General features: G+C 51.3%; 1 protein-coding gene across 1 annotated transcript in view; it reads right to left on the bottom strand.

Annotated features, from left to right (window-relative positions):
• Positions 1-22566, bottom strand: part of NPAS1 (neuronal PAS domain protein 1) — a 103177-nt gene that overhangs the window by 33866 nt on the left and 46745 nt on the right. The window contains exon 4 of the mRNA XM_067557329.1: positions 10557-10630. Coding sequence (XP_067413430.1) covers positions 10557-10630 — 74 coding nt within the window. The remainder of the gene's footprint in view (positions 1-10556; positions 10631-22566) is intronic.

Consider the following 22566-nt stretch of genomic DNA (forward strand, 5'->3'; position numbering starts at 1 on the left):
TGGACAAGAAGCTGGATATGAGTCAGCAGCGTACCCTGGTTGCCAAGAAGGCTAATAGCATATTGGGCTGCATTAGTAGGAGCATTGCCAGCAGATCGAGGGAAGTGATTATTCCTCTCTATTCAGCATTGGTGAGGACACATTTGGAGTATTGTGTCCAGTTTTGGGCCCCCCACTACAAAAAGGATGTGGACTAATTGGAGAGAGTCCAGCGGAGGGCAACAAAAATGATTAGGGGGCTGGAACACAAGACTTATGAGGAGAGGCTGAGGGAACCAGGCTTGTTTAGTCTGAAAAAGAGACGAATGAGGGGGGATTTGATAGCAGCCTTTAACTACCTGAAAGGGGGTTCCAGGGAGGATGGAGCTAGGCTGTTCTCAGTGGTGGCAGATGACAGAACAAGGAGCAACGGTCTCAAGTTGCAGTGGGGGGAGGTCTAGGTTGGATATTAAGAAAAATTTTCCCCTAGGAGGGTGGTGAAGCAATGGAATGGGTTACCTGGGGAGGTGGTGGAAGTAACTGAATCTGAGCAAGCCGGCAGGAAAGCTGTTCACAGAAGAGGAATTCCCACTGGCACAGGGGCAGAGAATGGCTAGCAGCCTGAGCAGGGGGCTGGAGAGCCGATCTCAAGAGAGGGGACTAGGACAGCTGGGCAAGTTTAGTCTAAAAGCCAGGCTGCAAGGGGAGCTGGGTGTGCTCTAGAAACAGACTGGGGGCGGGTGGAAACCCCAGGGAGGGAGACGAAATAGTGAAGCTAAAGGACAATGTTGGCCCAAGAACAAATGAGCAGGAAGCAACTGAGCCTGGAGATCAGGAAAAGGTTTCCAGCCATCAGCGAAGGGAGGGTCTGGAACAGCCTCCCACTAGGAGCGGGGGTGGAGAGACACACAACCGAAGTGGTTCGAAGATGAAGCATGATATGATTCTGCCTAGGATGATCGGACAAGGGGGGACTGGATCCATGACCCCAGTCCCTTCCAGTCCTATGCTCCACGTCCTGTGTCAAACACCCCCATGGCTGCTGAGAGGAGCTGTGATTATTTCTACTTCAAGCAGGAGGATTTTCAAGTGGGAGATTCACAGGCTGCAGGGTCGCATGGGGAAGGAAACGTCTCCAGCTGTACAACAGGCACAGGGGACTCGCCAGTGTGGATCGGAGTCGAGGCCCATCAAGCCCAGCATCCCGTCTTGGACAGCACCTGGCACCAGATGCTGCAGAGGAAGCCTGCCGTAGACAGATGTGGGATAAACTGCTCCCACGCTCTGCAGAGGGCATTGGACTGTGTGATCCTAACAGCTTCTCAGTGCCAAGACGCTTGCTGATATCAGGTAGTGAGGGTTGGCTGGGCTGACAAGTTCAGCATACCCTAGTTCACTTATGTCATAATCTGTATCTAACAGGGGATGCGTAAGGTTTCATGGGAGAACCAACGACACATTGATCAGTAATATTCCTGCGTGGCTGGGGTACATACGGGAAAACCCCGAAGGACTATACAAACGTGAAGGAAATATGTGGTTAAAGATGTTTGAACCAGACAAGTCTGGAGAGTGGGGAAAGAGGAAAAGCCAACGCCTCCCTTCAGGTGCCATGCCAGCCCAGTGGCATGCATTGGCGTATCAGAGGCTGCAGGCCCAGATCAATTTGCACTGTCGAAAGAATCAGCAGGGAAGAACCCAGCATGGAACTTTCCCCATCAGACTCCACGGCACTGGACTTGGAGAAGTCCCTGGACTATAAAAGAGAGGGGCAAAGAACCCCTAGGTGGGTTTCACCTAAGAAGACAAAGGAACCAAGCACTTTGGACTTTGTGGGAGACCCTGGACGGGGAGCGGGGGACAGCCATCTTGCTCTAAGGAGGTGTTGTAAGAATCTTACCTTGCACCACACTTGTAGTTTTGTCATGTCTTAATCGCTGTGTTTTGCATAGAACCATAAGGTTAGAAGGGAACGCAAGCGTCATCTAGTGTAACTCCCTGCCAAGATGCAGGATTTGTTGTGGTCTAACAACAAATCACTCTCATTTCACTTTTTATTTGCTTGTACTCATTTCTGACTGTAATCCCTTACACACTCAAACTCACTTACAGCCTCTCTCTTTTCCATTAAATAAACTGGTCTGACTTATACTCTAAATCAACCTTTTATTCTAATGAGCCTCGTGCTGGGTTTGACTTGAAGTGATTATTAACTCCAGTGAAAGCCACAAGCGGGGTGCTTTTGTCTCTTTAAAAACACAATGGCCCTTATTTCTCCCGAGTGTCTAGGAGAGGGCAGGACTTTTCAGGGCAGACAGCTTGGGGGAAATTTGAGACTGGGGTGTGAGTGGGGGGTCATGTGGCTAGTAGTAACCAAGGCTGGTGGAGCCCAGGGTACGGCTGGGGTGTGACAAACGGGCTGCTGAAGTAGGGCGGCTCAACACACTGTCAGCTGGCAGGGAGCGTCAGACAGGGAGCTATAGCAGCAGAACATTTTACGGCAATCAAAGTTACAGGACAAGCAGTGACACAACTTCTCACTGGTCTGGATCCCCTGCCACCTTCCCCCCGCCAAAAAAAAAAACCACCTGACAAACTGAGACTCAGGCGAGCTAGGATCTATTCCCAGCTCGCCCACTGGCAAGTCACTGCCCCACTCTGTGCCTCAGTTTCCCCATCATAAAATGGGGATAATGATACTGCTGACCTTTGTAAAGCATTTCGAAATCCATGCATGATAAGAGTCTTATTCATTTCCTTTCCACCCTTTCCATTAGCACTAACTAGTCTAGTTCTAGCTATTCTTGCGACAACAGGGTCAGATCCGCCCTCGCTGTACTGCCACTCACTTGATGGGTCTTACACCAGGAATGGAGCTTTGCTATTTTTTATCCCTTCCTTTTTGGTGCTAGGGGCCCTAATTGGGAGCCGTCGGTGGGCAGCTAACGAGCCCACCGGAGTCGGAATGAACCCAACAGGTGGGAGGGATGCTCTTCATTTTGCTCTTGAATTCTCTGTCCAAATGGGCTTTGAGTGTCCGTCGGTCTGAGTTGGAATCCCAGCAAATTTCAGGCCTGGGACCAAGGGCAGAGCACCGCCAGGGAGGGATGATCCCAACCCCCGCCCCACCATCTGATCACTCCAGGCCAGGTTTCCAAGAGCTCAGCACCTCTCCACTGTGTGTGTGTGTGGGTGTGTGTGTGTGTGTGAGAAATTTGCCATTGTTCTCAACGGGGGCTGCTGGGTGGGCTTTTGAAAACATGGCCTTCTGCAGGATGCAGACCTGGCTAAAAGCAGCAGCGAGGATTGACTCTCCTCGGCAGTGGACAGCTCTTTACTCATGTGCTCTTTAGATTGCTCGGCATGTCCGACTGGGGCAGCCGAGACCCTGGCGATCGAAACAGGGACCCCTGAACTAATGCGGAAGCTGCTGCAGCTTGAGGTAGAGCCAGGAACGCCTCGCTGGGGTCTGCCACAGACACAGCTCCTCTGCAGGTCACAGGAGGATACTTACTAGCAATGGGAGATGGAAGACGGAATTGGAGCTGGTGGTTAGTTGAGCACAGATATGGCCGGAGGACGGCGCATCGGTTCAGGCTTTGTCTTGGCTAGGAAGCATGGCTGCATTTGGGTCAGGTTTAGCAAGCACAAGCCACCAACGCCCACTCTAAACTCAGCTGCTTTTCCTAGTCAAGCCAAAGCTGTCCACGCAGTAAGCGGCGGTGGAGGCCTGATTTCCCACTGAGATGCACCTCGCGCAGTCAGTTGCACCAGTGCTAAATGTTACCAGATCACGACGGGGGTGGGGATCACGCCCGCTTCGCACGGTGCGTGGAGGGCAGCGACGGAGGATCGGCCCCTTCATGCAAACGTGCTTGTGTCACAGGTGGTGAAATCCCCACGTGCTGGCTTTAAGTGGGAGGTAAGTAGGACTGGGTGGATAAATCCCAGCTGGAGGGTTTCCTTCAGATCGGACGAGCGTGCGCGTCTCTTCCTGGGAAATCTGCTTGCTAAGAACCTGCGAGGACCCATCCTGCCTGTCCAAATCAATAAGGTGCCTGTAGAGCAGAGATGGCAGTCTCCTTTGCAGAGTCAGCTCCAGCGTCAGTGGCTGTCGAGTCACAACCACTCTCCTCATGAAGCTGGAGATCAAATCTGCATGCTGGGTAGCATCATCCGTGTGACAGGAAGTAATTGCTGGAGGGGAGTGGCCCGGGTAGCAAAGACCAGGAGCCTCTGCCGGCTATGGATAAATACCAGCAGTGCCTTTCATTTCGCTTGCATCTGATTGGCAGCTATCAGGGGGCTTACTGGGTTGTATCAGGCCAGCACTGCAATGCAGCTACCTCTAGGGTGAGGTGCAGCTGCAGTTTATACAGGGATCACTCAGTGCTGAAATGCAACCATTTCCTGAGCAGGACACAGCTTCTGTTTATACAGGGATCATTCACCCAGCACTGAAATACAGACACCTCTGGGGTGGAACCCAGCCGCTGTTTAATAGCTGCACGGCAATATGACACAGCAGGATGTCGACTAGAGATGGAAGTGATCCATCTGGATGAAGGATTGCCCCTTTCACCAGGCAGATGGGATCTGGAGCCAGCTGATCAAACCGGTGGACAAGAAGGGACATCCTCCCCAATTTCAAATTTCAAGGCCCTATGATGGCCTTTTAGTGCTAAGTGGCGCCGTGGCAACATCTGGGCATGGCGAACTGATGTTTGTGCAGAATCGGGATGGGTGGATCAGATTCCTTAAAGGGTCCTGCCCACTCTAGGATGTCTCGCGCAGTTGGTTGTGGCATGCAGGCCCCATGGCCCCGTCCTTCCAAGTGGATGGTGTGTAGGCTGCTGTGCTTAGAGCGGAGCAAAGAATGGATTTTTTGGTTCACTGGCAATTCTGAAAAAAGGGGGAGAAACTGTTCCGGGAGGAACTGAAAACAAAATTTCCAGGAACTTTTGGCAACTTGAAAAATCGGGGGAAAACGGTTTCAGGTCAAATGAAACTTTTAAATAAAAGCAACTGGTTGTAAAACTTTCCGGCCCCTGTCTGTCGAGACGAATCAGATGCTTTAAAAATCAGGTAGATAAGGAGCTTGGGGCATCTCCAATTTAATCTTTACAGTCCTTTGCCAGAGATGACAATCCCCAAGCCGACTGCACTGAGCTGGGGCCAGGAAGGGATGCCCAGCCTGAGCGGACGTGCAGCCCAGATTTCCATGCTGCCTGTCATGGCGTTTTCATTTTAATTTTAATGCTGCTCCCACGCTGTCCTAGGACTCTGAGGGTTTGTGAAATGCCAGGTCTTTGTTTTCTTCCCTCTCCATCGCATCTATCGACTATGACCACTTTTAAACATTTGCAGATGGCTTTAAAGGACATTCTGAATAAAAAGCTGTTTCAAAGCAAAAAATCGAAACGTTTTCGTTTCTTTTAAAACATAGAAATGAAACATTTCCTTTAAAAAAAATGTTTTAAAATTCTTTTTTCAGCCAAAACAATTTGGTGAAACAACCCACGCACGCAACTTGTTGGTTTTGGTGTCATCTAAGCTGCATTTTTTGCCAGAAAAAAGGTTTCAGCTGAAAAACATTGCCCAATTGTGGTAGGCTCAGGACTGTGGCGTTTTCTTCACAATTTTGATTTATTTATTATTTGCTTTTAATTAAATGGAAGTTTAGATTCCAGAGCACAAGGCTGCAGCTGTGCAAGACACGTGAGCCTGCTCATGCGCTCAAAATCCAAGGCTCTTCACGGCAAGCCATGGCCCCAGGCTCGTATATGCAGAGCCATTTCCATCCCCATAATGGGCCATACCTCAGAGCTGGATATGAGTCAGCAGTGTCTTCAAGAAGGCTAATGGAATATTGGGCTGTGGCTCTTCAGAAATTTGAAAACCAGCATCAGCACCATAACGAGGCTTGGCAGAATTCGATTTTTATTTTTCTGTAATTTTGATGGATTGTTCCAATGTTCATTTTTTTTAATCGATTTAAAGTTTCACAGTTGTGCAAAATTATGGGTTGTAAGCCTGACTTTAAAGATTTTTTTTAATCAATTTAAATGTTCACAGTTGCGGGAAATTGTGCATCAGACAATGGGGGGGTCAGACAATAATTATTTAATGACAGCAGAGGCTGAGATTCAAAAAGTTAAAGCGTTAGAACACAACTTGTCAACATCACGTCAAAATATCCAAAGTTAATATCCTTAAATCAAACTCTAATGAGTTCTCAAGCAGCATTTTTCCTATGCTTCCTATCTGTAAATTTCAATTGTTATCGATGGGAATATTTTTTCGTCACATTGTGTGTGTGGGAGTGTGTGTGTGTGTGCGTATGTGCCCATATGTGCAGTGAAATAAACATTTACTGATAAAAATCAAATCCTTCCAAGCATAACTATAACTAAGCAGATTTTTTTCATTCAACTCAGAAGTATCATGGCAAGACCTTTGAGGAGATGCAATGATGGTGCTTTTTGGGGTGCAGCAGGATATTTCAGGGATGAAGACCTTGCCAGTAAGGTGCTCAGATTAGGGTAAGGGATTAGGACTCAGGAGACATTGGGTTTAAATCCTCACTCTGGTTGACCTTGCGTACCTCCTTTAATTGCTCTGTGCCTCAGTTTCCCTCTCAGCAACCTGGGGGTAATGATCCTCTCTTTGTTTATGTAGACTGAGCTCACAGATTCCCAGGCCGGAAGGGACCCCTGTGATCATGTAGTCCGACCGCCTGTAGCGCGCAGACCAGAGAACGGCCCCAAAATAATTCCAGAGCAGGTCTTTTAGAAAAATGGTCCATCTTGATTTAAGAATCATCAGTGATGGAGAATCTACCACGACCCCAGGTAAGTTGTTCTAATGGTTAATTACTCTCACCAATAAAAATGTACGCCTTATTTCCTGTCTGAATTTGTCCAGCTTCAACGTCCAGCCACTGGATCGTGTCTGACCTTTCTCCACTAGCCTGAAGAGCCTGGGTTATTCAGTATTTGTTCCCCGTGCAGATACTGAGAGCCTGAGATCTGGTCACCCCTTATCCTTCTTTCTAAGCGAAATAGATTGAGCTCTTTGAGTCTGTCACTGTGAGGGATGTTTTCTTGTCCTTTAATTATTCTGGTGGTTCTTCTCTGACCCCTCTTCAATTTCTCAACATCCTTCTTGAACCGTGGGCCCCAGAACGGGACACAGGATTCCAGCAGCGGTCGCACCATTGTCAAGTACAGAGGGAAAATAATCTCTCTGCTCCTGCTTTCCCAGCTTATGCACTAGCCCTTTGGCCCCAGCATTGCACTGGGAACCCATGTTCAGCTGACTAGCCATCACCACCCCCCAAATCTTTTTCAGCCGCTGCTGTCCAGGATAGAGTTCACTTCCCCTCTGTGTAAGTTCCTTGGGGCAGGGACTGTGTCTGTGCAGGGCCTGGCACAATGGGATTCCTTCCAGGTGCTACCGTAATGGCAGGTAGGTGGAAAGAGCCCAGGGGATGGCTCAGCTGGTCTCGGCATTCAGCCTCACTTGAGCGTTATTCTGGGGTTTGGGCGGGTTTTCTGCGTGATGCCTGCGGGAAGTCGGAGTGCCTCCTGCCTGCCCCCAGCCTGCCCCCAGCCTACATGTGAGGGTGGTTGCCTCAGAAATCCTATTCTGCCATTCCTGCCTTTTTCATGGCTTTGGAGGCGCTTGCCACACGGGATAGCTCCCATGCGTCACCAAGCCTCTCCGCGCACCTGAGACAGGGACTCGTTTGCATAGGGCTTTTATGATCATTACTGCCATGCCAGAGCCAGCAAACAAAATTGCAGGGGGAGGAGCACATGGACACACAAGATCACCCCATAGACACAGGAAAGGACATGCCCAAGGTCACATGGTAGAAGCAGGATTCAAACACAGGGCTGCAGGTGTCCAATCCTCTAGCCTCAGCTGCTTCTCTGCAGTTCTTCTTTATGGTCATGTCTGTATTAGTGGTGCCCTCCTGGCTCCACACATTCAGCGCAACTGCTGACTGATGCAACTACACAAGAAGGCGTGGGGGGCGTAGCTCACCTTCTCCCTGCTGGCCTGGCAGGGGGAGAATCCCCAGTGCCCAAAGGTGGCAGCACAATGCACTAACTGCAGGGCCCATGGGATGGCAGCAGGGCCATCTATGTAACATTTGGATCTGACTGTGAACCCCCCCAGGTCCCATGGTGCTTGGCCCTGATGGTTTGCACTGGTCGATTTAGTGTTGTTTGTAGATACTGGTTTGGTTCGGGCACAGCTCTCATTTTAACACATAAAACCAAATTAAACTGCGCCCACTCTCTGGACACTGTCCATGTCATGCAATAGACACTCAAATGGGATCCTCCTGACGGGTTAAAGATGCGAACAGCCATGGATTGCTCACCCAGCACTGAAATGCAGCCACCTCTGGGATAGGGTACAGCAGCTCTTTATACAGCAATTGCTCACCCAGGCTGAAATGCAACCACCTTTGGCGTGGGGCACAGCAACAGAGATTGCTCACCCACAGCCAAAATGCAGCTGTCTCTGGGGTGGGGCTCAGGGGCTGTTTATACATGAATCACTCACACAGCACTGAAAAACAGCCGCCTCTGGTATGGGGCAGAGCAGCAGTTTATACAGGGATTGCTCACCCACCGCTGAAATGCAGCTGCCTCTGGGGGTCAGAGACAGCCGCTGTTTATACAGGGATTGCTCACCCAGCACTGAAATGCAGCTGCCTCTGGGCTGGGTCTCAGAGGCTGTTTGTACAGGGATTGCTCATCCACCGCTGACATGCAGCCACATCTAGGGTGGAACACAGCTGTTGTTGGACAGCTGCACAGCAAAATGGTGCAGCAGCTTTAGGGTAGACTGTATCCTGCATTCTGTTTGCAACTGCTGGGGGTATTTAAGGAGGGAAAATGCAATTGCCCGAGATGGAATTGGGTGAGCCACTGGAGGCAATATCCCTAATCCTGAGGAAAGTGCCCCGGGACCTCAGTTTTGCATTTCATCCACATCTCCAGCAGCTCAGCAGCCGCGAGCACCATATGGGCTCACCGCTAACTCAGAGGGGGAGAGCACCTCCCACCCCACTCTCTGCTGCACAGCGTCCCCTAGTGGGTCACTGCTAACTCAGAGGGGGAGAGCACCCCCACCCCACTCTCTGCTGCACAGCGCCCCCTAGTGGGTCACCACTAACTCAGAGGGGGAGAGCACTCCCACCCCACTCTCTGCTGCACAGCGCCCCCTAGTGGGTCACCGCTAACTCAGAGGGGGCCCCCTACACCCGATTAGTGTCAGCACTGCTTGATGGGAGAGCACCATCTCCCCTTTGGCAGTACCCTGGTGTTGTCTGACCATCTCCAACCCAAGCACTGGGCCAGCCTGATCTTACATAGTTTGGGAGCTCAAAGCAGCTAGCCGAATAAGCTGACACCCTGCAAGGGGCAATGGTGCTAACAGGTGAAAGGCCTGGGCCATTCCCTTCGGATCAGGAGCCCCCGCTCTTCTCCCCCCACGCAGGCTGGGATGGATTCCCCACTGCTGTCATTCACACCGGTGCACAGATGGAGCGAAAGGGACAGGCAGTCACGGCCTGACACAAAGCTGGCGATGTGCCCGGGGGGCACAGAGACAGAGAACTGGGACCCAACGGCATCACCCCAGGAAATTGCTTTGCCATGGCACAAGGATTTCCCCTGGCGTGGCAGAGCGCAGCAAGGTCCAGGCACCACTGCTGTGGGTGTCTGTCACTGGCCCAGGTGGGTGAGGGGAGGGGGCTGATCAATTGCTGTTTAAAATATTCTGACAATTAGCCAGCAGCCTGGGGAGACAGCTGGAATGAGAGCTCCCAGCAATAATTAGCCTGATCCGCCTTGCTCCGCCACGCTCGCCCTGAACTGTCGGGGCTCCCGCCCGCCTCTGCTGGGTGACACCTGTGGCGCCTGCCGGCGAAGGCTGCCGTGCGTCCTTCGGCCGGGGAGGGCAGGGGAGACGGAGAGGCCAGGCTGGAACGGACAGTGTCCCATTGGCTGCACTGGCCATCGGCTCAGGCCCATGCTGTGGAGAACCTGGGGGCAGCGGGACCAGATTCTGTGTTACATCCAGGGCCCTCTCTGTGCTGCTCCAACTATTCTCTGCCCCCACGGCCCTTAGGGGTGGATCAGAGGCGTGGCCAGGGCACACTGTGCTGTGGTTGTTCTCTGCCCCCCAGAGTCCATAGGGGACAGATCTCTCACCAGCCAAGGAGGAGAGGGAGCTGGGAGGGGTGCGGACGGGGTGGAAGGAGAGGCGCACTCTGCTTTTGTCAGAAGAGGGGCCCTGTTCTCCCCCTGGGCTTTAACCCCTTCTCACTAAAACAGGAGAGTTTCTCTGACGTTCAGCCTTTGATCAGCACCTAGATCCTCCCCACTTAGGCCTTGAGATTTGCCCTTTTCAGATAGACAGAGGCCATTGTCCCATCTCCCCCCTGCTTTCCCCATCAGCCAGGCAATGCTCAATTCACCTCTCCACCCAGGTTGGCCCCTGCCTCCCCTTCAACCAGCTGGCAGCTGTTAACCCTTTCCTGGGAAGCCCGCACTCACCTGCAAAATGTGTCCTCCCAGATGCTGTTCAAAGAGCTTGGTCAGTAGAGCTGCCATGTTCCTCCTGCCAGGACCTGCGGAGAGGAATGCAAGCGGTCAGAGCTGGCCCCCTGCTGCATGGGGCTCCCCCCAGCCCAGGGGTGCAGGCTGCAGGCAGATACTCTGGCATTAGCCGTCGTGACACAAGTGTGAGCGTGAAGGGCAGAGCCACGCTGGTTCCATGCCTGGTGAAACCAGTAGCCTGATAAGCATGGATTCCCTCTCAGAGTCCCAGCTCTCTCCTCTTGGCTGAGTCACTTTCCCCCTCCCCCTGTGACTCAGTTTCCCACTAAAATGGGGATGGTAGAGAAGATATCCCTACCTCCCCAGGAGGTTAGGGACAGCACTTTGCCCACAAAGCATTTTGCAAATACACCTGATTCAGGCCTCAGACCACATGCATACCAGGAGGTGGCGGAGGGGGGGTAAAGCCCCATGTGAATGATGGAGGAAACCAAAGCACAGAAACTGCTTAAGGTCCTGAGTGAGTCAAGGGCACAAGCAAGAGTAGAACCCAGGAGCCTGGGCACCCAAGCCCCTCCTTTAACCATTAATCCATGTGCCCTTCTCAGCACGAGGGCTAACCCCCAGGAGCTGACTCCCAGCACGCACACCCCCCAACCAGGAGATCCCACACCCCTCCCACAGCCGGGGATTGAACCAGCAGTCGTGAATCCCAGCCCCCTGCTCTAACCCCCCCCGAGTGGGAGTTTTCCAAACCGGCCTTGGAACTGAGTGCTGCCCCTGGTGGTCGAGAGCTCACTGGGCCTGCTTTCATGCGCTGCATTAGCGCTGATCTGGGAGGGGGCGCAGAGCCAGACTCGGGGGGAAGGGTGGTTGCAGACGGAGACCAGAACTTGACCGGGGGGGGGTCGCAGCAGTGTGGGGCTGATCAATGAGCTGAGGAGGGAGAGGGGCCGGCCTGGGGATGGGGAGGAAGTAGAGAGCAGTACGGCCCCTGATCCAGCTCCCCTGGGCTGGCATCCCCTCTGCAGCTGGGGGCAGGTGAGAGAACCGGAGACGGGGATCCCCTGCGCCTCCCAGAGTCTCAGCTTGTCCCATTTTGAGGCAGGGCAACTTGCTGAAGTAGGACTGCCCGGCTGGCCACTCAGGAAGGCAGGGTCCCGGCGAGTTGTTGGTGTTCCCTCCATCCACCTAGAGGCCAAAAATACTTGGGAGCCAGGACGTTAGCCCTTCAAGCAAGGGGAAACGAAGGACAGGGGGGTTCTCCCCCAGCCCATGTAACAAGCAGGAGAAGCGGCTCTGCATACACGGGCTGGAATAAGCATTGCCCAAGCCGTGAACTTCAATCACACCCAGTCTCTACCAGGCGGGGTTACAACTCGAGTGCCGTCCACACACAGGTACCATGCACGCAAGGTCAGTGATGCTTTTAAGCAAGCTGGCTGCCTTTGCCAAGGAGGTGAAGGCTACTGCTCCGCTTAGCACCATGCACCGGCTGCTAACACAACCACTCTGTGCCGTGCTGTATGGCTGCTCCCACCGACGCGAAGCTAAACTCTGCAGGTAACTTGAGTTAACTCTGCAGTGAAAATGCCTCCTAACAACCCACACTAGTGTTACTGCATCAGCTGGTGGTGCTGCATCTGCAGTGACTCCTGATTTACACCAGATGGGAATGAGCTCCCTTGACGCCAATGGAGTTATGTCCAATTTACACCAGCATGAGCAAGAGGGGAGGGGTTGCTTCTCACTGTGATCTGAGGACCAGTTTCCCTCCAGCCCAGTGAAATTTACAAGGCAGTGACTGTTTCCTGGAGGTTGGGGGGGAAGGGTCTTATAGATCCAAGGTCTCATCCTGCATCTTAAACCAACCTCCAGGCTGAAGGAACATGCGCACACACACACACGCACACACACACGCACACACGGCTTGGTAAAGGAGAATTTGCACATCACACAAGCCAGAGAGACCCACTGCACTGGGGAGTGGGAGAGAATTTGCCATTGTCCTTTGAACATTCCAGGCGGATGGCAGCAGAATACTTATCAGCTCTGCATTCACAGCTCCCCCAAGAGCCTGAAAGGTTCACAGGACCTGAGCTTAACCTTTTCTTTCAGGCTTTTCTCATTGCTACACAGAGCCCTGGCTCACAGCAGCTGAAGGCAAAGATCCTTGGCTCCGGGGGTCGACAGAGGAGCTTCAAGGGAGGTGGGGGCAGGAAATGAACGGAGGCAGGCAACTCGGGCTTTAGAAAAAGCGAGGTGCCTGGGATTGTGGGAAGGTATCTCCTCCTGGAGTAAGTCAGTGGTTCCCCATGGGTTTGTCCCTAGAGCTGGCCGAAAAAACATCGAGAGAACTGTTTTTCTGTCAGAAAACATAGTTTCATCAACTCTGAAAGGTGTCGATTTCAATGACGTTTTTGCTGGAAAAATGTTCAGATAAATCACTTCAACTTTCTTGCTTTGAGTCATTTGGTTTCAACTTAATTTTAAGTTAAAAATTAAGTTTAAATTAAAATCTTAATTTAATTATATTTTTATATATTATATTTAATGTAATATTTTATTTAGTTGATATTTAAATTTATAAAATAATGTTTCAAGGTTATTGAAAGAAAACGTTTCCGGGCTTCCAGAATGAAATGTTGGGGAATTTCCAGTCCACACGACATTTGCAAAATTTTAACGTTTCATGCCGATACAGAATGAAAATGAGTCTCACAATGACAGATTTTCCCCACAGGATGCAAATTCCATTTTCCAACCAGCTCCCTATTTGCCACCTTTAATCTGAGTTGTCTCCCTGCGAGGGACAAATTTGTGTCCTGCCCCATTTACACCCCACTGATGGTCTGAACGTTTTCATGGAAAAAAATTTATTTGTTCAATGAAACTGGAACCAAAAAATTGAAAGTAACATTGCGTTTGTTTTTCTCATTTTTGTTTTTTATTTCTTTTCTTTTTTTCTTCCCTCCATCCCCCCTCACCCCCCATCCTCTGCACACACACTCTCTTTCATGTTGTCTCTCTCGCTCCTTTTTCTTTCTAAACTGGCTGAAATCAAACTCAGGAGTGTCTGGGCAGGAGTCTATCTTGGCTTATTCAGGAGGTCAGACTAGACAATCACAGCGATCCATTTACGGTCTTAAAAATCTGTTAGTCTAGGGTGGGGGGAGAGGGAATCACTATATTTTTTAAAACTAACCAAAACTGGATCTGGTTTGAATCCTGTGAAAATAAAAAGAGTTTTGAAATTTCAAGGGAAACTGGCTTTACTTTTTCAACCTGCTCTCTTCCCTGCCTTTCCCTGCTCCATCCCATAAGCTGCCTGGTGTGGGTACAAAAACCTTCTCCTTTGTTGGTCCCACTTGTAAGTATCCTTCTGCCTGATTGTCTCCCCTAACCCTCCCCAAACTTGGAAGTTTCATCTCCACCCTTACTCACAAACCCCTTTTCTGAACACCTTCATTTCCTCACCGCCCTCTGTTCCCGTAAAACTCTCTTTAATACGAGTGCAGAACCCCAGCACTGCTTTATAAAACACAAGGGAACAGCTATGAGACGCTGAACCAAGTCATTTCCCCCACCTTGTGCCTCAGTTTCCCCATCTGTAATAATAACAATAATAATTCCCTTCCTTCCTAAAGGGATCAGGAAGTAGTTCTGGTTTGTAAATTGCTTTGAGATCCTCCACAGGTGTCAGACAAGTGGAAAATGATCACTTAATGATGACACTTTCCTCTCCTACATGGATGCTTGATCTCAGAGCACTTTACGAAGGTGGTTAATATCACAGCTGATTGAATAACAGATTTTTTTGGTTCATTAGCAATTCTGAATGTTTGGTGAATTGAAAAGTTGAAAAAAAAATTGTTTTGGGTCAAATCAAATCAAATCATTTTGTTTTGACAAAATCGAAATGTCTTGTTTTGATTTTGACGTTTTAAATTTTTTTAAAAATAAAATCAAAGGAAATTTTGCAATATAAAGTCATTGCAAACTGAAAAAAATCAGAGTGTTTCCTTTGGAAAATGTTGAAATGAAACAGTTTGAGTTTTTCAGAGTTTTTCATACAAAACAATTTACCAAAATCAGCATGAAGTTGCAAAACGTTTTGATGTCGCTGAATCAGCATTTTAATGCATAAACCTTTCCGCTGAAAAACATCACCCAGCTGTAGTCAGTATTGTCCTCCTCATTGGGGGAAACTGAGGCACAGAGTGGGAGAAATCTCTCACCAGAGGTCACCCAGCAGGTCCCTGAAAGCGCTAGGAACAGAACCCAGATCTCCCACATCAGCACTCTATCCTCTCCTCCACACTGCCTCCCTATGCTATTGCAAAACCAATTCTGCAGGATGCCCTGCAGTCCAGATTAAATAATGTTATGGTTTATTATATGTATTACGGTAGTTGCCAGAAGCCCCAGTCATCGACCTGGACCTAATTGTGCCAGGTACTGTACATATTTTTTGCTATTAGGTGTATCGTAGTAGCACCTAGGAGCCCCAGGAGCCCATTGTGCTGGTCCTAATGGACCACAGGGGCTGTACATTTATATTACTATTAGGTATATTACGGTAGCACCTAGGAGCCCCAGTCATGGACCAGGCCCCTATTGCGCTAGGCACTGTACAAACACAGAACAAAAAGCCAGTCCCTATTGACAGTCTCAGTAAGGTGCCTAATGTCTAGCCGCGGGAGTTTGCAATCGATGCATATCTAGAGCCACGTCTCACATGCAAGCACAGGCCAGGTGCAATCAGTGAGGGACTGAGGGCTGGTTTAATAAGGAACAGGGCCCAGGCAAATGAGCAAGGAGGGTGGCGTCAGCCCCATGGCACATGGATCTCAAGGCTCAAATGGACATGGCTGGAGGTTGTTCTAACGTTCTTCTCCCTGCGCCTTGTTAGCCTTCCAGGAGCGAAGCCTTTGGAGAGTTCCACTAAAACTTCCAGTGCACTGAATAAGAAGTCAGAAAACCTGGGCTTTTTTCAGAGAATTGTGGTGTTTGAGGCCAGAAGAGTCCACCAGATCGTCCCGCGTGTGTGACCGCCAGCAAATTGCAGGCTGCCAACCCCCGCCAGCAGCTGCACACGAAACCCGGCAACTGGACATAGACCAAAGCGTCACAGCCCACAGGAGACGAGACAACTGTATGCCACTGGCAGAGAACAGGTGGGACCGAGGGGCACTGGCGCCTGCGGCCCCCACAGTGGCATGGCAACGGTGCAGTGAGATCTATCTAGGTAATCCTGGCAAGAGACCCCGCACCCCACAATGTACAGGAAGGTGCAAAAACCCCACAGGGTTCCTGCCAATCTGACCTGGGGGGAATTCCTTCCTGACCACACCTGCTGTGATCAGCTCGATCCTGAGCACTTGAGCAAGACCCAGCCAGCCAAACACCTGAGAGAGAGAATGCGCGGTGCCACCACAGAGCCCTGGCCCTCCCCGCCCAATGTCCCATCTCCAGCCATTTCCAGCTTCAGTGGAAGGCGATACAAAGACAGGCTCCCAGAATGCACTGCAGCGGGAAAATCCCTTCCTGGCCCCTGATGGTGGCCGACTGAAGCCCTGAAGCCTGCGCTTTGGGAACATAAGGGAAAAACCAGAAGTGATCCCCAGAGCTGCTGAGCCCCACAATCCCCCTCATGAATTTGTCCAGCTCTCTCTTCAAACCAATTAAGTCATTTGCCACAAAACTCCTTTTGAGAGGTTGCTTCAGAAGCTCACCCGGTGACCTGGAGCGCGTCTCTGCCTCTTGCTGTGCCTCAGTTTCCCATCAGTAAAACAGGCTAATGATATGGCCCTCTCCTTTGTAAAGCCCTTTGAGATCTATCACTGACAAGAGCCCAGGATTGTTATTACTGGAAGGGGTTAATAACAGCCCGGTTGTTAGTGACTGTTACGTTTCTAGGCTTTTAATGCTAGTGAAGACAGTTGGCCTTCTGGCAATGGCCCAGCAAGGGACTCAGGACATCTGGGCTCAAGACCTGCCTCTGCCACAGACTGCTTGTGAGCCTGGGTCAGTCACCATCCCGCTCTGTGCCTCAGTGTCCCAATCTATAAAATGGGGATAATGATCTTGTCCATTTAGATTGTGAGTGCTTTGAGTCCAGGACCATCTCTTACTACATATATGTACAGCTCCTCACACAGTGGGGTGCTGATCTAATAAATATGAGTGGCTTCTATCAAAATATGGGGCCAGATTGGATCAGACCTGAGATGCAGCCACATACCCACAAGCCAGCTGCCTAGATTAAATGTTTAGGAAATGAAGCTGAACATCCCCATGAGTAATACGAGAGCCAAATAGTTTTAGCCTGAGAAAGGATGTTCTGTTCTGCTTGTTCTTATAATAGTTTAGTTTTGATAGTATGAATAATGCAAATAATAGTAAATAATTAAAGATTGACGCGGATGAGTTGAAGAACACCGGAAAAGTACGTGAAACAGCTGTAAGGAACAGCCACGAGATGTCATCAGCCAGAGAGGTTGTGTACAAATGGACTATAAAAATAGTATACTTGGGCTGTCAGGTGTGCGTTCTGCCACCCGAATCCAGCAGCAATCCTGCCAGACTGGCCATCTGATGAAGATCCCTGAAGAACACTCCTGTGCACAGCCCGTGGGGTGAGAACATCTCTCTGTGGGTTTTGCGAGTAACGCATTGTAATAGTATGATCTTAGTATTGCATTAGTTATAGTGAGCCTGTTCTCATTAAACTGCATTATCAATGGGCAAATCGGGTGTTACCGTGTCTCAGTGGTAAACTGCCACTGATCGCTGATACCATCCCCATGCAACAGGATGAGAACCCAGGAGTCCTGACTTCTCACCTAATTACTAAACCCCACTCCCCGCCCAGAGCTGGGAAGAGCACTCAGGAGAATCCTGACTTCCAGCCCCCGCCCCCACTTTAACCCATTAGATCCCACTCATCTCCCAAAGCTGGGAAGAGAACCCAGGAGTCCTGATTTGCAGGCCCCCTGCTTTAACCCACTAGATCCCACTCCCCTCCCAGAGCTGGGAAGAGAACCCCAGAGTCCGGACTCCCAGCCCTATACCAGCAAAAGTACAGCTGTGCCAACATACCTGCATTTGCACGAGGGGCTTCTGCCAGCCCAGCTACAATGCTCAGATAGCTCTTCTCATCAGACCCCCTCCCCAGCCCAGCTACATTGCAGTATCGTGTAGACATGGCTTTAGCCTGCTATAGCTATTCCCCTCCTGACAGGAATAGCTACACCGATATAGCCAGAGCCACTATTAAAGCAACACAGCTTTCTCCAGTTGCAACACCCACCCTAGGACAGTGGCAGAAATGGGGTTGGTACCCAGGCACTCAGAGCTTTCCCTACTAGCCCACATCATCTCAGGAAGCAGCTGATCTCCTTTATTAACTGTGCAGTCGTTTACCCGAGTGCAAAATGCCCTTATGTCTAAGCAGACGTGGAATTAACCTCTAAGACCAGCGCTTAACAGATACCCTGCAGGGCTGGGGGTGGGGGGGGGGAGCCTTTTCTTTTCAGGGCCCTATTTTGGAGGAGAAATATTATTTCACAAAGAATTAAACAAAAAAAAAATAAAATAAAATAAAATAGCTGAGGCACCATGCAGCAGCCGAGATGGCATTTATAATCGCTCCCTCTGTTATCTGTATGAATTTACTTGTAACTAACAAACACAGAGCTCCCTTGACAGACACGCTGAACAATGCAAACTCCGCTAATTGCCGCAATTTTCTCTGTCATTTTCTTTAATTCCTTCATTTTGCCTCTCTTGAAATAACCCCGCAGGTCAGACCGAATGCTCCTATAATTAAAAGCATTTAATGTAGGAATTAGAAAGCTGCTAGGATGGGAGGAGGGAATGGGGGGGGGGATGTATATATATGAAAAATACCTTCTTTTTTTTTAATACTTTGAAAGTTGCCGAGTCTTAAAGTAACAAAGCATCAAAATAACAACCCCTGCTATTCGGCTCAGATTTAAAGTCTCCTTGGTCCTAGGGGAAAAGGACAGGGTCGGAGTGAGGAAAGGGGAGCTAAAGTCTTATACTGAGCGTGTAGCATACGTTTTTGTTCAGCACAAACTTTAAATTACAGAAGAGAGTGCTGGGTAGTGGTTAGAGCAGGGTGTCAGGCCTTCTGGGTTCTGTGCTGTGGCTCTGGGAGCACATGGGGTCTAGGAGTTAGAGCAAGGAGACTGGGAGTCAGGACTCCTGGGTTCTGTTTGCAGCTCTGCCTCTGACTTGCTCTGTGGCCAAGTCATGGCTTCGTGCCTCAGTTTCCCCAGCGGCGACAGGGGCTGCGAGCTTGAGAAAATGTTTGCAATGCATCTTTAGAAGCTGCAGCACACTAACAAGCCCTTCTGCGGCTGCCTCCTATCAGGCGAGTGTGCCACGCTTTAACAGGTCAGACTAGACGATCACAGACATCCCTTTGGCCCGAGACTCCACGAAGGCATTAAGGAGCTAAGCGTCTCCTGAATGCAGAAATAACCTTCCCCAGCCCTCGGATATGTTGCAAGACACCATCCTGCTAGGAACGCCACCATGGGAATCACATCAGCCTGCAGGGCCTCCCTTATTATGGGTATTACGGTAGCACCTAGATGGCAGTCTCTGCCCCAAAGAGCATATATTACAGTCTAAAAGGCACAGAACAGAACCCAGGTCTGTTAGCTTTTAGGCCAGTCCTCTCACCACTAGCCCATCTGCCTCTCACTTGGTAGGGTATCCCCTCTTGCTCTACCCGGGTGCTTGCCCTTCAAATATCTGCTTAGTCATTAATAAGTCCTTCATCACAGTCCCCTGGAAGTGATGGAAGGGTCATAAGTCCCGTCATACAGAGGGGGGAAACTGAGGCTAAGAGTTCCCAGGCCAGGTTTTTGGAAGCACTTGGCATGCTGGGTGCAGACCCCTATTGACAGTTTGGTCCCAAGGGTGGGTGCTGGGCACCCGAGAAAACCTTGCCCCATGTGATGGGCCCAAGGTGACAAAGGGAGGCTGTAGCAGAGATAAGAACTGAACCCTGAGTCCTGGTGCCCAGCCCCTGCTCTAACCATTAGACACCACTCCCCTCCCAGAGCTGGGGATAGAACCCAGGAGTCCTGGCACCCAGTCCCTGCTTTAACCACTAGACCCCATTCCCCTCCCAAAGCTGGGGATAGAACCCAGGAGTCCTGGTACCCAGCTGTGGCGTACCAAGGGTCTCTAGCACATGGGGGCCAAGCCTATATTTGCGCCCTCCTCCCCACAGGCCTCACAACCCCCCCGCGCAGGACAGGAGGGGTCCCAGCACCCCCCCCAACTGCCCCAGGGGAGGGGGTCTGTACCTGCAGGGGGGGGTGTGAGGCATGGGGGGGTGCATATGCAGGCTTGGTTCCACCCCACCCTCCCTGCACTTACCTGCCATGCAGCATCCACCTCTCCCGCTGCAGTCCCATAGCCCGGCGCTGGCTTGGGGCAGGTAAGTGCGCTCTGGGCCAGCCCTTCACGACGGGTGGAGGGCGCAGGAGACTCTGCGTCCCTCAGAGCCTCCTGCGCCCCCCCGCCTCCTGCACCCCCCGCCTCCTGCACATCGCGAAGGAGCGGCCCGGTGCCCCCTTGCAGGCTGGCTCCCGTGGGCCTGGCCCCTCACTATCCCTCTTGATACCACTGGCGCCCAGCCCCTTGCTCTAACCACTAGATCCCACTCTCCTCCAGAGCTGGGAAGAGAACCCAGGAGTCCTGGCTCCCTGGCCTCTAATCACCAACCAACCTGCGGACACGTCAATGCCAGTTCTAGTGTCTGCCCAGCCCTGCTTGCTGCCCGGACGGCAGGCAAGCGAGGAGGCCAGTTCCCAGAGGTCTCCTGCCCTGACACACAAACATAGGCCTGGGTGGCTGGTGTAAGACAGGTCCACGTCACCCTAGCACCTACCCAGCCATCTGAGCACCAGAACAGAGGCCGAAGCTCCCCCCAGCCGGCAGGAGAGGAGCAGCGGGTGGCCCTGGAGACCGGATTCAGAGCTGGGCTCCGGCCCCTTTAATGCCACGGGACTGGAAAGCAGCTGGCTCCCCCTAGCTGGGAATTCTTGGGGGGGGGTCCCGGGAAGGTGATGTCTCCACCCAACGCACCCCATGCCTCCCTGCAGGCCCCTGTGCTCGCAGCTATTCTGGGCCGCCCCACAGAAGTTAAGGCAGGGCCCCCTTTCCTCTGCCAAGGGAAGGCACTCCATGGCCATTGCCCATTCTGGCCTTGGTCCCTGTGCCCAGGGCTAGTGTAATCCCAGCACCGCGCTCGCCTTGCGCAGCACAGAGAGCCCCGCGTCCCTAGGCTTGGGGTGTCCCATTCCCAGCCTCTTGGGCCATCCCAGTGCCCTGCTGGGACAGCAGGCGAGCGACAGCCAGCAGTCACAGGGTTAATTCTGTTAGCTGGACGTACAGCGCATGGCCCAATCGGACTAACGAGGCCAGGAGGGGGGCTGCAGTCGAGCTGATGATTTCGAGTTCCAGCAGTGATTTCTGCCCTGGCCTGTGCACGGATGAGATCGGCTGCCCCCGTGGCTAATGAGGTGCTTAGTCGCTGAGGTGCGTTGGAAAAGCTCCCTCTCTCCAAGAAGAACGATTCCTGGGTGAAGTTTTCCTGCTGTGGCAGGCCAAGAGCGCCAGAGTGAAGCCGCTGCAGGTCGAAGGGGCAGGTCCCGTTTTCATCTGAACAGTCACGGCCCTAACCTCAGACCCCCGGTTGTATGAATTTGGAGGTAGCCTGGTCTTGTGGTTAGAGCAGGGAAAGGGGCGTCTGGACTTCTGGGTTCTATCCATGGCTCTGAGAGGCGAGTGGTGTCTAGTGTTTGGGGAGAGCGGGGATGGGTGTCAGGACTCCTGGGTTCTCTTACCAGCTCTGGGAGGGGAGTGGTGTTTATAGCAGAGGATCTGTGAGCTGGGACTCCTGGGTTCTCTTCCTGGCTCTAAGAAGGGAGTGGTGGCTAGTGGTTAGAGATGGAGGGTGAGTTCAGAGTCAGGGCTCCTGGATCTTGGAGGGGAGTGATGTCTAGTAATATAAATAGTGTGGACTGGGGTCAGGACTCCTGGGTTCTATCCCGGCTCTAGGAGAGGAGTGGTGTCTAATGGTTAGAGCAGGGGGTGGCTGGGAATCAGGACTTCCTGGGTTCTATTCCTAGCTCTTCTGCTAACTCAGGCCTGGTCTACATTACCAGCGAAATTTGGCAGCAGTCAACGGGAGTTACACAGAGTACCCATCAACTCCATAACTTCCCTTTAGCGCATTATCTCCGCTTTTTGGGAAGGTGGTTTAATTGAATCGACTTCCAGATCAATTGAGCGGGTCTTCCCTTCCGCTCAATCGATCCAGATAGATTGATCAGACGGCAGCGAATTTGCCTCTGTCAGTGTGTACATACCCTAGCTGTGACCTTGGGCAAAACATAAAACAACAATGAAATCACATCACAGCTGCTCTGTGCCTCAGTTTCTCCCTCTAACTGCTGCTGCAGTGTGGGGGTGGAAGCACAGCTCACTCACAGCCTAAGGCAAGAAACACTGGGCAGTAAAACCAATCAGCAGAGAAACGCAACCAAGGGAAGCAAAAGAGCTTTGTTTCAGTCACCACCAAAGTGACACTAACCTTGCTCTGCCCCCATCGACAAGGGACGGAGCAGTGCCGTCGGTGTGCTACCGTAACACAAATCACACGGGTTTAGTGGGAGGTCACTCCAAGGAGATGTTCCCCTCGCCAGGAGGGATTCGTAGAAGCAGACCCCAGACTGGTCACCCAGTCGGACCACAGAGGACTGGGCACACAGAGGACTGTTTGGTTCCTTGGCCAGTCCAAAAACATCAAAAACCAAAAGTCATTTCAGGTGGAAGGAAACATTCCGTTCGACCCGCAATAAAACATTCATGTTGATTTCAAGCCCTTTTTATGTTGTTTTGAAACAAAAAAAACCCCCAAAACATTGGAAGGAAATTTCCAAATGAAAAGGCACTTCGAACC

Source organism: Emydura macquarii, unplaced genomic scaffold (assembly GCF_026122565.2).
Source record: "Emydura macquarii macquarii isolate MOO-44397 ecotype Brisbane River unplaced genomic scaffold, CSIRO-AGI_Emac_v2 contig_1790, whole genome shotgun sequence".
Classification (NCBI taxonomy): domain Eukaryota; kingdom Metazoa; phylum Chordata; order Testudines; family Chelidae; genus Emydura; species Emydura macquarii.